The sequence below is a fragment of the Diadema antillarum genome, unplaced genomic scaffold (assembly GCF_040938485.1).
Source record: "Diadema antillarum isolate AM-2024a unplaced genomic scaffold, OU_Dant_1.0 scf00000123, whole genome shotgun sequence".
In the NCBI taxonomy this organism is placed as follows: domain Eukaryota; kingdom Metazoa; phylum Echinodermata; class Echinoidea; order Diadematoida; family Diadematidae; genus Diadema; species Diadema antillarum.
The window spans coordinates 1660555-1676686 of NW_027271012.1; the positions used below are offsets into that span (position 1 = coordinate 1660555).

The 16132-nt window shown below is 38.2% G+C and overlaps 1 protein-coding gene across 1 annotated transcript in view; it reads right to left on the reverse strand.

The window, feature by feature from the left end:
• The window catches only part of LOC139720174 (PDF receptor-like), a 126189-nt gene that overhangs the window by 29154 nt on the left and 80903 nt on the right, over window positions 1-16132 (reverse strand). Inside the window, exons 3-4 of the mRNA XM_071631539.1 lie at window positions 10953-11063; window positions 9173-9303 (exon numbers count right to left, since the gene is read on the reverse strand). Of these exons, the coding sequence (XP_071487640.1) occupies window positions 9173-9303; window positions 10953-11063 (242 nt within the window). The remainder of the gene's footprint in view (window positions 1-9172; window positions 9304-10952; window positions 11064-16132) is intronic.

The window sequence follows — 16132 nt, forward strand, 5'->3', positions numbered from 1 at the left end:
TCGTACGCAGTGTCACGACAAAGCAGCTATTACATTTATTATTGGGCTGTTCGTTTTCATCAGTGTCATGGAAAACGTTTGCTCTTGGTTTATGAAAGTAATATCGAATTTAGAGTTTTATATTACTTGATTTTTTTTTTGTACGTCTATTCTCTGATAAAACCACGTGGCATTCCACGTCGCAGCGTTTTAAAAATTAAATTGATTCCTATTTCATCTTTATTTATCTTATGTCTGAGGTCCGTCGCCTCACTTGAAGCTATAAGGGGTAGCTAGAGGGCATGCGAGCTCGATGTCCAAGCCCTTTAATCAGTAAAATATAACGAGACACATAGACCAGACGAAGTCAAGTCCATTGGAAGAGAACAATATAGGAAAGAAGTAATCTTTCTTTTTAATTTTATTTTTCTTACACACATGGAAACTGGTCTCAATCAAATTAGGCCAAATGTATTATTATATAAAATGACGAAGAAATACATTGAAATAGTTTATGTGCTTTTGGTGCCGATTAGCACAGAAAACCCAATAGCGTAGTGCGCAAAGTCGAAAGTCTCACCGTCAATTGACACACTTAAACATTGCCCGGTCTTTTCGATTACAATATACCTTTACTAGTGAGGAGTAAAGTGGAATATTGAGTATGGGGTTCCCCTTTTAAAGGAATACTTCTGTGGTTTATTTCAATTGCGTTAATTTTGGGCATCCTTCCCGCTTTGGACATACTTATATGGCGTCAACGCTAGGAAAACATCTGGCTATTAAAGTATCGGATAAATGGTACTGTACTTATTCTGGGTACAGACATGGCTCTAGATTCTAATATTGATAGCATTTCTAAGTTTTCTTGTAGATCAAGTATGAGCGGAATGATATATTGACGGAATTCATGTATCGTAGCTGTCCTTACTGTAAAACATGATATATTCGCGGCATGAAATTTTCGCGAATTGGAGCCGACAGCCTTTTTCGTGGCATGAAATTTTCGCGAATTGCTACTGGCATTCAATGCATGTAGTGTAGACAAAAGCTTTCGCGTGCATTTTAATTTCGCGAATTTTGGCGGTCGCGAAATTCGCGAAATTAAAATGCACGCGAAAATTCCTCGTTTTACAGTAATTGATTGTAAACTGTTGTAAAGAAGAAAATGTATTCTTTCTTGATGTATTTTGTTTATCTTCAAGGCTTATCATCGCGCAACATAACTCCCCCACGTCACGATTATCTTACTCGAAATGATATCATGAATATGCATACATTTTATACAAATTGCATGAATATGTACCGATGCGGAGCCCACGTTGTGGAAGCTTCGAGAGTGGACATGGCGCTCGAGATCGAGGAATAAAGTTTGTTCTTGGTGATTCATCATAAAGATAATGTTTGGTGGTAATATGGCTTTTTTTCTGCTTGATGTCACTGAATGATGCGTGTGATGTTGATTGCCGCCTTCTTTTCCTCGAGGCTGTAACAAGAATCAAATTGACTTTTGTCGAGTAGCTAAAACTTTCACTCAAGATGACCTCCCCTTTAAATGTCCTGTCTTTGGCAGAAGAGAGAAAGAGAGAAAGAGAGAGGGGGAGGGAGAGAGGGAGGGAGAGAGGTGTGAGAGATAAAACAAACAGATAACAACAAGAAAACTTCAATTTTCATTGATGTTTGTCTATTAAAATCATGGCTTGTTATCTAATATTTTTGTGTTCACCTTGGCATGAACAATTCTAGATCAGAAAAAAAAATAAATCCTTGTGACCTTTCCCTAAGTTTAACTTGCAGTTTCTTCATCTCGCTTGAAAGTCGATATATCAATAACTATGAATTATTCATTTTTCATCTTATTCATTATTCGGAAGCGGTGCATTCGTAATACCACGACATTTAAAGCACAGCCATTCATCAATTAAATATGGACACCTGTATCGACTTTAAGCCACTCAATGTGTTAAGATGAGACGTTCAGCTCATGCATGGGCTTTCGCTCAGAGCACTTAGAAGAGTAAATTAACCCCTGTGACGTATTTGTCTAAGATCTTTGTCCTTCCAAACAGGAATTTTTATGCAACAGTATTTATTTGGTGCATTACCAGCCCCCTTACAACCATGTTTTCATCTCAACAGCAGTATCCATTCTTATAATACAAGAAACCAACACAATTTTCATCCTCCCCTTTATCGAACCGAATTAGCCAAGTCAACAATTTTTTATCAAGGTCCCATTTTGTGGAATACTTTACCAAAAGAACTGAAAACCTACAAATCATTACAGCAGTTCAGAAACAATTTTAGACGCACTTTCCGTATGTAATAGCAACATGGTTTTGTATATTCTGCCAGTATTTTACTCTCTTCTTTTTCCTTCTTCATCCTGCTTTGATTGTGCACCATTTGTGTTCTATATATTTTGTATCTATATATTGTAAGTTGAGAAAGTCTTGTATTTACTTTGGGGCCTATTCCCAACAAGCCTGAAAGGCTTTAATTGGTCCCCCACAATGAATATGTTTATACTATGACTTGAAATGTAATGATTGTTGTTTTTAATGTGGAAATAAATGAAATGAAATGAAATGATTATCACATGTCATAGGAACATCCCATTGAGATTAACAGCCAGGAAAGGGTTAAGTGAAAAGAGACATAGGCGAGCCTCCGGGATGAATGATAGCCTCTATGAGTGATTCTCTCTTGAAACCTCCATAATGTCTACCGATTTTGTATTCCTGCCACACCGCGAAACTGTTAAGGCCAACTAAATCACGACTCTTTATATAAATCCCATGAATAGCAAAGTATTACGCCCACCTGTCCATCTGTAGTCTTTTCATTTTTTTTTTCAATCAGATTGATATCCAAAAGGCCAAATGGTAGGACTGAATTGAATAGATAAGACGATAGATAGATTAATGGGTAGACAGAAAGATAGATAGATGGATTGGTTGAAAGATCGATGTATGGATATAGATACAAGGACAGATGTAAAGAGGGGTCAGTAAATAGTCACAGTAATATGTTGCAAGGAGATGGATAGGAAGATACTGAAGGAAAGATTGGGAGAGAAGATGAGAGAGAAGAGAGGGACAGATGACAAGGGATTGGAAGAAGGGTAGAAACTATGGCAAGGGTTAAACAGCACATTGAAAGCTTTTATTCGTTGTAGTCACCTCCATGCCAAATTCGACACGCTTGGCTCCCGCTTGATTAGGTGCGTTCACATCTAGAGTAGATAGTCAGTGTCGATGGCCCGTCATTTAGCACACGGCTAGAACAGCGCTGCATGATCGCCCACAATCATGAACGCGTATCACTCAAAGCCTCGACGCCAACGGAAACAAACAAAACAAAACAGAAAATCCATCGTTCTTCCGCATTATTTCGCGATTTCATAGCTCAACGCTAGACAGTACTTTCATCGGCCCGTACTAGACCTCAAATTGACACGTGTTCTGCCTGCTTGGGCTGATTGGTCGGTGGACAGGGATCGTTGGTCGAATCGAACGGAAATCAACGCCAACGCTGTGGCAGGAACCGTCGAAAAACCGTTTCACATTATGTTTCTCCAAATTCAATTTCGGATGGCTCTGTGGAATTGACAATCAAGGTTCAGGCGATTCCCAATTCGCTTGCCTTCTAACCAGGTCTACCAGCTTGGATCTCAGCAGACTGCTGACGGCATTTCGGGTACAGCGAATTGAATCCTCTCGAGCACAGAGCCCAGGAAATCCCAGGGACTCTATCCTTATTTTCCGCCTTCCCCATCGCACAGGGGTTTCAGTTTGTTCGCAAGAAAAGAAATAATGTGTTTTTAGCATCAAGGCCACAGAACAGCTCTATACAGGGCTCGAATAAAATACAGATGTTAACATTTGGTTTTGAGTGAGAGAAGCTAAAAGGTATGAATCTCCTACTGTGGCACAGAATTTTACCGTCAAGTCATTACGGCACAAAACGAGTCAAACCAAACAGTCAAACGAAAGAAAAAAGGGATGTTCAACCACGAAACAACAACCTGCCGGATAATATGAGCAAATTGATGAGTGTATTCTTGCAAAATATCCTTAGGCAGATTTACTGCTTCCTTCAATACGTGAATTTCAAAATAAGTATTCTTTTTTTTTTGGGGGGGGGGGGGTTGGTTGCTTTCTTGCTATCGAAACTCGTTGTTTTTCAGTGAGAATGACCGAATGTCTCATGCTCGTTTTCTCTCCGTAATCATTGTGACGTATTCTAGAAGGCCACAAGGAAATGAAAGGAAACCGACCCCGACGTTTTCCCGAACCTCGACCAGGACCTAAGCCGAGTGTCGTTTCGTCGATGCATGAGGGTTTTTTTTTTCTCATCCACAACGCCATTTACTACGGACAATTCACATGTCTACAAACATTACCCAAATGAAAAAAAAAATCAGAATCATAATGGAGTCCCGAGTGAGGCGTGATGGTCCCTGATAAAACAAATTACCGCGAGAATTCGTGGTAATTATTGGATCTTCCAGCTCGAATATGAGATACTGAAGTACCAATCATTGCCCTCCTCATACTAGGGGCAGATTCTCATCGTTAAAGAAAAATAGTGATGCACGTTGCGACAAACACCTAGGTCTTAGATTAGCGAGGTGAGGGTATTTGCTATTGGAGAGATAGATGTTAACGCCCTGTGAAATGGTGATTATGTGATCGTGTATCTCAGTCATGTGGGTAATGAGGAGACTAAAAATAGACTGTGAGCACGACTGCTCGGAACAATGCTAAATTGCCTCATCTTGAGTTTCAACAATGCTCGCCAGAACGATACAAACATGAATGCTTCCGAGTCAATACAATGAAGTAGATGACAATAAGAATGTCGTGGGGATGTTAAAAGCAAGTTCGGATTCCAAAATGTTTTTTAAAGGATTTTTCCCTCCCCTCCAGCCACATGCTATCTAAACAAACTAACTCATTTTTATGCTTCATCGACAGTACATGACTGCAAACTAAGAATGCAAACTCAGGGCTCGTAGCTTATTATGCCAGACAAACCTCAGCGTGCACATTAGCCCGTTCCCCCCAGGTATGATCATTTTTGCATTTTTTCCTTTGGGGATCCCCGAAGGCTACGGGTTACGTGTTGTCATGAGTACATAGTTTTGTGGAAGTTTGATTATATATGCATATCATTATGACCTGATTACAGTAACACACCCCTACGCAAAAGTCAAAAGTAGAATCATCATTGACAACAAACAGCAAAATAATTCAGACATGGGATTTACGTCAATCTGTCTGAAACACTTCTCTCCAACTGGAGCCCATGGAAGATCAGCTTAGCGTAGCTGAATATGGGCTATCCAGCCATCTTCTCAGATGGACTAATAAACAAAAAAACAAACAAACAAACACACAAACATACAAATGACAAACAAAAAACAACCCTTTATTCCCATATGCAGTCTACACAACAAAATTTCTCGATGCTTCCACCAAAAGAGGAGAAATTGAGGTAGATGATGCGGATGATGGTTGCATCGACAATCACACAGGGCAGGTCACGCTTCCGTTGCCAGTGGCAACCGGAGTTAGTTATGGCCGTATTAAAGGAGCGTGCATGAAACGCTGTAGCTCAGAAGCATTGCATCAGCGGGAGATGAAAAAAAAAAGACTTACCACTCTCAGCCTCTAGTACTTAAAAATAATCATTTCATTAACACCTAGTCTGCTCCAATTCGAAACCTTTTGCAGTTCTACAGGTATATGCTGCAGCCCGTTATTGCAATAATCTTTAGCTGACACAGGTTGCTTTTTTTTCTTTCCCGTCCACAGATTTTGCTGACCGTGTATCAACCTCACCCCCTATATTTTGAGAGTCTTACCCTGTCAATTGATAACGTGTAGTTAAGACATCAAAAAATACGGTACTATTTGCTGCATGTTAATTTGATTATAGTCTAACTCTAATGTGATGGAATAATGATAACGCGAATATGTATGTATGATGTCTGGGTGGCTTTAATGTCAGAACATGGGCTAAATTTTTGTCCCCCCTCCCCGCCTCCCACACCCCCCATCCCCTTACTGCTCTCTTGTGTGCTTAAAATGCGAACAAAACCAAATGAAATACACATGATATTATACAGGAAACGTTGTACTTTTCTGTTTCTTTAGCTTTGATATGATTTTTGCTTTTATGTTGGAAATTCCCAAATTAATCATCGTAATGATGAATAATGGCAACAAGAGTGAAGAAAACGAAAAATACATCAACAAAGAGCCAAACGCCAGGATATAGCTTTAGGGTATTGGATAACAATGTCAACACATGATATCGAAGATAATGAAGTTTGGAATATATTCTACATGGATAAAGGAGGCGCCGCATTGATATTCGCATCATTGGAACATAATCACCTTACAGTTGATTGAGTCAATGCATTTATGATACGGTCGGCCCACTTTGGGTCCATAAACGCGACAAAAGAGCGCTGCTTAGCCCTTCTGCATCGTCCTGATCAATAAGTCCTTCCTAGCACTGTAGATGAGAATAAAGTCGAAATTGACAGGGGATTCCGCTCACTTACGTTCCATTTTCCGCAGATAGCGTAATCTGAGATTATACAGCGTTGAAGTAGAAACAGTGCCAAACAGAGGTTTGATATGGAAAAAAATATCTTAGAGTGTTGACCCCGGTTGCTTTTTCTTTATATCAGTTGAATTTATACGTCTTCAAAAAGCTGCTGCATCCGTTTGATCATAATATATACATATATTATATGTATTACATGTTATAACACCGCTTTCGCGTGGTAATCCGGGAACGAAATCAGAGAAACAGAATTGTAGACTTCTTCAATTGGTTTGTTTTTTATGGATATATTGCTCACCATTTGTGCGACACACTAAAAATCTTTAACATGCACCCTCTCCAAGTCGACCGATCTATACGATTCCATAAAATGAGGTAAAGAGATCAAAAGCTGGCGATATATTCACAAACAACATAATTATAAAGTAATAACCTGTTCCCCTTGCTGTATATATAGATTACAAAATCATGCAATATACTGTAGTTAAACTTTGATGAGACTTGGAAAATGCTGGGCTCGTTGTTCTTCTGTTTGTTTTTGCTCGTAGCCACATACTGGTGGGCAAAAATATGATATCCAAACCCCGTATTATATTTATCAGTTTAATGCGATAAAAAAACAACAAAGAAACAAAAGACATGTACCGTCAAGACTAGTAGGCCTAAAGTAGGGAAATCGTGAAAGATTGATGGCAGTTGGACATGAAACTAGAACATGATTTTTTTCCTTAATACAGAGAAATTGAAAACACTAATGTGCTTAAATTAATTGAGGTAGTGATACCATCATAAAATTGCATATGACATAATATATATATATATATATATATATATATATATATATTGTTTATATATAAATATTGTATATATATGTATGTATATATTGTATATTATATCCCTCATGTAAAGCTTCTTGCCATAGGATTGTACAGAGCACGAACATGGTGTAGTTTTACTGGCTAGCTACGAGCAGCTGGATGCGGTGCAATTGGTTACTAGCCAGCGGGATATAGTACTTTTGGGAATCCACGATCTGCACCCAATCGTGATCGTGCGATCGATATCGACATTTCTCACTTAAGAATGTACGCAGTGCGCGTAGTAGCGATACTTTTGAGCGACAGTCCTGTGCGTGGCTTGTAGCTAGCGCTAGCAGCGCTTTGGAATTGCGCGACGGCAATACAGAAATCTGTGGTGCGATTTCGATGGCGTGTGTGTGTGTGTATTCGTTTAACAGTGTGATCAATGCAGTTCAGCTCATTATTGACAAAGTGACTGCGCTTCAAGTAACGGAGGAATGATTGCAGCAGAAGGACACCATATCAGATCAGGTACGAATTAGGAATAAACTAAAAGCGATTTTGAAGATGTGGGTAACCAAGCCGCTTTAGACCTACTTCTAACGTAGTCCTGGACCTCCTCGATCTTTCGGAGTTTTGCACGCTGTAGTGTAGCTCGTGTGTAGGAACCAACGGTGTCGTTCGCTACGCGCTGCACGCACTGCTGCTGCACGGCTACGGCCTAACGTTAGATTTAACGTCAGGAAACCTGCACATTTTCCAAAAGGGAACCATCATCACTCTAGTAAAATGCTCGAGAGGGATATAAAACAAATATCGACTGCTTTCTTTCGGGCCATGGTAAAACTATTTGACCTCGGTGATTTCTCAACAGTGCCATGTCCCTCGACTTCGTCTCGGGACATAGCACTGTTGAGAAATCACCTCGGTGCAAATAAGTTTTACCATCTCCCTCTGCAGCAGTCGATATTTGTATATTATTATATATATATTTATATATATATATATATATGTGTGTGTGTATATATATATGCATTGATTGTGTACGTGCATTCGTATGTTTCTTTGTTCTATATTCATGTTTCTCAGTCTACCTCTATTTTCCCTCACTCTCTCTTTCTCTCTATACCCTTTATAAGCTAATTAACTTTTCAGTAGCTACAAGTGTATCTCCCATCCCCACGGTCCATGCTCCCACTATTAAGTAAGCCTAAGCTGTGATATTGCATAAAACACGTATACTTCAATTTTTTTCCACCGCATTATTATGTTATATTCAACGTCATTTTATACCTTCAGACTGCATCTATGAGGATAAGAATATATTTTCCTAAAATTGGCATTCTCTACCAGTATACATTGTCATTGTCTTGTTTACAACTGTATCATTGTGTATTGATCATTACTATTGTACCGATTTCCATGTGTTCTTCTTGTGTCACGATTGCATGTGAAAGTGGATAGAAATATGACATGAAATGAATATACATATAAGTGTTATTTTATAGTTTAGTCACAATCACAGCTCTCCATTAAGTACGATTTTTTAGAGTACTGTAATGTGTAGTTAGATGCGTCGGAAAGCTTTCGTCTGTACAACTACATAGAAGAATAAAGAATGATTTCAGTGGGTGACTTACGAAGTGTTAACGTGATCACCTCGTCGATTTTACATGGTGACTGTGATTTACGATTATATTCCAACACGTGAAACATCAGAACGTCATATCTTTGTCAACGTTTGAAAGATGCATCTTTGCAAATCGTTTGTTTGTAGCAACGGTGAGTTTGACAGCACTTCACCTACCACTCACCTCTAGTTGTGCGTTGGTCGAATCGTTGAATTTTCCTGTTGGGTTCGTGGGGAAACTGTCGAGGATACAGTTCTCGTAGTGAGCCCGCCCCTTCCACGTCCCGTTCTCGCCGCACGTCCTGTAGAGCTTTTCTATAAAGACCGTACAAGGAAATATTAATATCATTATTCTTATCATAATCATTATCATTATCAACATCATCATCATCATCATTATCATCATCATCATCATCATTTTCATCATCATCGTCGTCATCAACATCAACAAAACAGCTACAACGACCACAAGAACAACAGCAATTACATCCACAACGTCATAACACATGTTGACGTATTTCGCATTTGTATGTGTTAAAACTGATACATAAAATAATTACTAACGTAATGACTTCCGCTTTGTCGATGCAGAAATTTGGGCATTATGATTGGACAGCAATTAAGTTCGATCATTCGAAGAATGAATGATAAAGATAACTTGATGAAGAATGAATTAGTTTATAAGGGAGTGACGTTCTAGCTACAATAATGTTACTAACAAAGACAAAGGGGATTGGGTTCTACCTGATCTGAAAATTTTGGTGATATCTGGCATATGCCATCGTCAAGAGGGGCGTATCACGAACAGGTTTATAAGCAAATTAGCATGTGTATGTCACATATGCGTTGCCATCTTGACCCCCATCTTTTTTTTTCTCAGTTTGAACGGAGATGCAAGCCGTAACGGGAAGAGGTGTGTTTGCGTGATTGTATTAACATAATTCTGCTACTAGACAAATCAAAAAACAGTATCGTTGTTGCAAATAATCAAACACAACATAACTGAATTACAAAGGAATAAAACAAAAGTACAATCTCATGTAATATTACACTCTTGTAAAATTACATTCAACTTTGCACCTTTATTCACACTGGGAGCACCTTTACGGGTGCAACTCTGCACCTTTCAGATCAGAAAGGTGCAAAGTTGCTCCTTTAAAGATGATAACTGGTCTGAAAGGTGCACAGTTACACCCGTATAGGTGCTCCCAGTGTGACACTGGTACACTGCAAAAAGTCCGGTGTTAAATAGTGAACACCGAGCTGGTGTTAAATTTTCGGTGCTCATTTATGGTGTTAAATTAACACCTCCGGGTGTCATTTCCAAATTTTAAACTGTTTTTTGAAGAGTTTCTTAGTAACTGCACTTCTTGTTGATTTTTTATTTAAACAAGACGATCAAGAATTTTACATTAAAATACTAGATTTTTGAAAAAATGTGAAAATAAATTTACACCAAAGTAACACCAGCTGGTGTGGTCTCTTATTGAAGCTGGACGGGTGTTAAACCATTGATATTAACACCAACAAATATCAAATCAACACCATGTGGTGTCATTTTTGAATTAACACCAGTACAGTGTCAAAATAACACCAGGTACAGTGTCAAATTAACACCACGAAGTGTCAGGTGAACACTTTTCAACACCATCACAATGCATTTTTAACACATGTGGGTGTGGTCCTCTATTGAAGTTTGATCGGTGTTAGATTTAACACCCGTGGTGTTAAATCTAACACCGGTGTTTTTACAGTGTAAAGGTGTAAAGTTGAACCTATTTTACTTCAGATATTCTTAGAGTGTATTGATAACATAATCATTTATGGTTGGATAAATCATAACATGCAGTACATTTGATTCAACAAGGAAGCAGGAGACTGAAAAAAACCCTGAAAAAACAAACAAACAAACAAACAAACAAACAGATAAGCAATTAAACAAAAGAAATTTAAAAAAATCGTACTTGATGGATCGAGCCAGGGTTTGGAGGGGCAGTCAAGGGTAACCTCCTGATTGGCCTCGATGGCTGGCCAGCAGATCTCTCCGTCCCAATCCGATGGACAGAATAGAGATGCTGAGGCATAGAAACAAAAAGTCAGGAAAAAACGTTTGTTGTTATAATAATTATTATGATAATAAGATCACTGATGATAATATTATAATAATGGTGGTTAAAGTAGCTATAATAATGACAACTGTCATCAATATAATCATTATTATGTCATATCATGAATAATCAATATCATGGTAAAACAAATATAAATATATGTAAAACACTTTGATTGGTTAATGCTTAACGTTCTAAAACACTTAACATAAAACAATAACTATACACAGAAGTTAGTTAATAATCACTACAAATGCAAGAACATATTTTGTTGAAATTTAACAAAAGCTCTGATAAAGATACGAAGCATTACAATGATTTTGTTTAATTAATATAATTTTGGTACATTCATATACATATACATATACATATATATAGTATATATATATATATATATATATAAATAAATAAATTTATTATATATATATACATACATTAATAATATAGCAATAAATCCACTGACAATCTTGGCATTGCAATATAATGGTGAAGGATTGGGATCACCGGGAACATCATTCCTCTTAGCATTCTTACAGTGTCTTCCTCTTTTTATTTATACAAGCTTGTACCTCACACCGGTGCAATGCATAATGATGAACACTTGAGAAGGATATGGACAGAAACGTCTAAGTCTCTGTATATCATCATCTCTCATGATAAGCTTCCCCAGTCATTCTTATTTCTCCACATCTCTGTTTTACTGTCAAGCGCCGAGAGGTTCATTGACGAGGGATGATGATTCAAGATGGTGGAAATGATAACCACATTTCAAAGAAGCCTTTTTAAGCCAACCACACGTATCACACACAAACACACGCCACACACACACACACACACACTCAAACTCTCTCTCTCTCTCTGAAAGAAAGCATGAAAGTCATTAAGTACACACCCAACTCCCCCACATACACACACACAACTCTCTTCCTCTCTCTCTCTCTCTCTAACTCCCTCTGATAATGAATACTAAGTAATCTACGCAGTGGTACTGACAACTGCATTCTTTCTTCCATCTAGAGGGTGAAATTGCTCATAACTAGTATAAAATTTAATTATAAGCTCGATTATATAATAGGAGAGTTTTCTTTAATCACCAAACTTCGTAACTGTAACCATGGGCAACTAGTAAGCTATGACTTTGAAAGAGTAACAAATGATGTTTCTTATAAAAGAATTCACTAGAAGTTCCGCCATCAGCTATTTCATTTCATTTTTATTTCATTTCCGGCCAAAGCATATAATATGACAATTGCATATAAACAAATTAAGTACAATGTATCTTTTACATATCCAAATGAAATTTAAATATACGTCATTTGTTTACATGAAACAATAAACATGCTTTAGTTGAAGAAATACATGGACAAAATGTGACTGAATCATAACAAGGAAAAGGTCGGAAATGGAGGGGACGGCTAAAAAGCCAAGCTTGTAGAGCTATTCATAGCTCTACAAGCTCTTCGTAATATCTGCATAGTCTATAAGTTGTGCATGATAACTATCACTTTTAAAATTATACACTCTAAAAAAAGAAATGGTAAATAAACATTTCCGACGTTGTCACTTCTCCAACCTATTGCCAAATGTTAAACTTTACGGTTAAAAATGTTTGATTAACCATTTCATTATGTTTAGTTTGAAAAAGAAGGGTAAATCCAACCTTTCAAACATTAAATCTAACATTTTTGACAAAAGGTTGGAGGAATGACAACATTCAAAATGTTGATTTACCATGTCATACTTTGCAGTGTAAAACCCAGTTCTGTTATTACCTGACTACAGTTTATAAATAATAATAAAAAGTATTAATCAGTTTTTGCACTTGATTCTTCATATATATATATTATATATATATATATATATATATATATATATATATATATATATGTGTGTGTATATATATATATATATATATATATATATATATATGTACATACATAATTTTATGAGTGTTTGAATATGTATTTGAATATACATGAATATTTGTGTGCATTGGTACCAGAATACATGACTGTATACGCTACTGTGATAGCTACAGTGTACCATTCGATCGATACAGACTGCACTTTTCTTTTATCGGATCAAGTATGTATGGCGAATTGTGGAAGCTACTGCTCTAAAAAAAAACAGCAACAGGTGTCATCACTAAAAACTACACAAACTCTGCTCCAGCGGGGTTGGATTGATTGTCCATCAATGACAATATAATGGCGTCCAATACCCTAGGAGGCTGTGGAAGCGAAGTAACTTCTCCCAGTGTCTGTGTCCGCGTGTAACTTTCACCCCCATTCGTTCAAACCGTCGTCCCCCCTCTATCCCCCGATGTTTTCTTCTGGCAATAAGACCAATCTTGCCGCATTATGACCAATTTGCGGAGCTCTTCCCTCAGTCGCAGTGGCGGAACTCGGTCCGATTTAGCGCTTATGAGATGTAAATAAAGATCCTCCCTTATGCCATTATAATGCCCGCGCATTGTTGCGTGCGCCCACCTCATCTGTATGGTGCCGTATCACTGCAGAGCGTTTATTGTTTCACCCTTCAGATTTCCAAGAACGAATTCTACTGCTGCAAGGGAGGGAGATATTGTTGGGAGGACAGTGGGGGCAGACGATTGACCCCTTACTCTGTCACTATATAAGTTCATCCATCACCGGAAAGCAAGGGAAAGGAGGAGGGTCGTATGCAGTTTATCGAAATAAAACTGAAAAAGGACAGTGCCCATGGAACACCACTGCACTTTCGATACCACGTCTGCAAAATTGAAATTAGTAGAGAGAGAAAGATGGTGGGGAAAGAAAGAGAGGAGAGAGAGGGAGAGAGAATTGATAGGGAGAGAGAAATAGACGAGAGACGGAGAGATGGAGAGAGAGAAATGAAGATGGAGACGAAAGGGGATATATAAAGAAGTTGGGCTGGGGAGTTAAAGAGAACGAACATCGAATACGGTATATAAACGCCGCACATCGGTGCATCTCTACCGCTGAATGAGTTTCACGACACCTTAAGTTTTGGCTTGTCTGGTGCAGAGGGAGTTAGGTTAGTTCGGTTGTTAGCTAGGGCCTTGAAATGTTTTTAGAAGTGAGGAAAACTGGGGAAGGAGATTTGCAGTACCGAAAAAAAGGAACTCATATTCCGAAAGTAAAGAAACGCAACTATTACAACCCTAAAATAGAACAAAGAAAAAATACATCTTAAACAAAGTAATAATGGTAGGAGTCAAAAGAGTACGGCTGTTCGCGTATGGCTCCCAGTTGTTTTTCCGTGAAACAGGTATAAAGATGGTCACCGTCCTTTCTAAAATTGCCGAAAGATTGTGTTTGTCAGAGATTACAGACAGTTTTGTTTTTATCTGTTTAAAGTCGGTAATAGGTTGTCAGTGTTCGGTGACCGGCTAACGACCGTTGTGCTTACTAAGGGACATTGGCGATGCTGCACACACGTTCAGCCTTGTATGTTTTTTGGGGGTTTGTTTTTTGTTTTTTGGTTTATTTGTTTGTTTGGTTGTTTTTCCAGAGTGGTGCCAAAATCGATTCCTACCTTCGCAAAAGATAAATAAAATCGGATGAAGACGAAACTGAGGGTTCGGGGAAAAATAGACATCAAGAAAAAAAGAACAGAGAAATGAAAAAAACAACAACCAACAACAACACTAAAGCAACGCTGTTTAAAATAAATATACTGCTTTCACAAAAAAGAAGAAGTGATAAAGTGTTTTGATCAATTCCACCGATAACGTTTCGTTTAGATAATGCAAGCATCTCACTGACATAAGAGATTACAAATCATAACATTCTTATTGATGTATTAATTCAAGAGCACGCACACACACATATTGATTATGTATATAACATGTATATGCATATGCATATATGGATTTTGATAAAAGTTTCCAAAACTTTTAGCGTACATCAATGATATTACAATAACTGCAAGTCATCTCGCAGGGCAATGTGGAAACATTATGGTATCATCATGATAGATTTCTTAAAAGGAAAAACAAAATACACAATGTACAGATTTTGCAAAGTAGAAAACATGTAGTAGGCCTACATTAAAGAAAAAAATCAGTATCTTAGTCTAGATATTTGACATATTACTAGAAAGGTATAAGGGGAAGAGAAAAAGGCGGAGAGAAAAAGGGGGAGAGATATAGAGACAGCGCGTTTCGTCATATCTGTCTTGGTATGTTGTCAAGATCGTTTGTTGACAAACAGTAATCCTGATAAATGATTAAAACAAATGAAATTTATATGAGAACCCCCGGGGAGTCGAACTTTGTAATGGGTTTTCAAACGACGAAACGACGTAGGGTGTCCGGTTAATATCAACTGCGTGACAACTTGCCAGTTATGTCCCCGCGTCGCTAAGACAACACCACGTGTCTAATGTTCGAGGTAAGTCAAGTTCGAGATGGGCAAAGTGCGGGACGAATTGATGTGATTTATAGTAATGTTTTGCGTCGCAAGGAATGCCCGAGGTGCAAGGGACGCTCTCCTACTTGACATCCCTCTCCTACATTCAAGAAATCATGCGATAGGTCCCTCACCCCATCTCTCTTTAATCACCCCCTCCCCCCCCCCCCCCCCACCACACACACAACCAACGTTTACCCCAGGCACCTCCGCGCTAAGCACTGAGAAAATCTCCGGGAGGTGAAATCTATCTTGTACATTCAAGATATTTCCAACGAGGCTTTATTTCCTCTTCTTCTCTGCTGTCCCGATCTGAGAATCAAGCTTGCTGTTTAAATGCAAAGAATGATGAAAGACAGACATTCCAAAGTTACATTTTATAATCAACGTTACTTCCATCCCCATGCCATGTTGAAGATTTATGACTATTGCGATAGAAGAGAATTATGTGAATCCTCTCGTGTTGGGCACATACGCTCACCACATAAATGCATTTCGAGAAAAAAAAGAGAAAAAGGTAGAGAAGCGTGAACTATCACACACAGATATTGTCGTAATTATGACGTCATCCATAACCAGAAGATAATCTCTCACCCCCCCCCCCCCCAACCCTCCACACACACA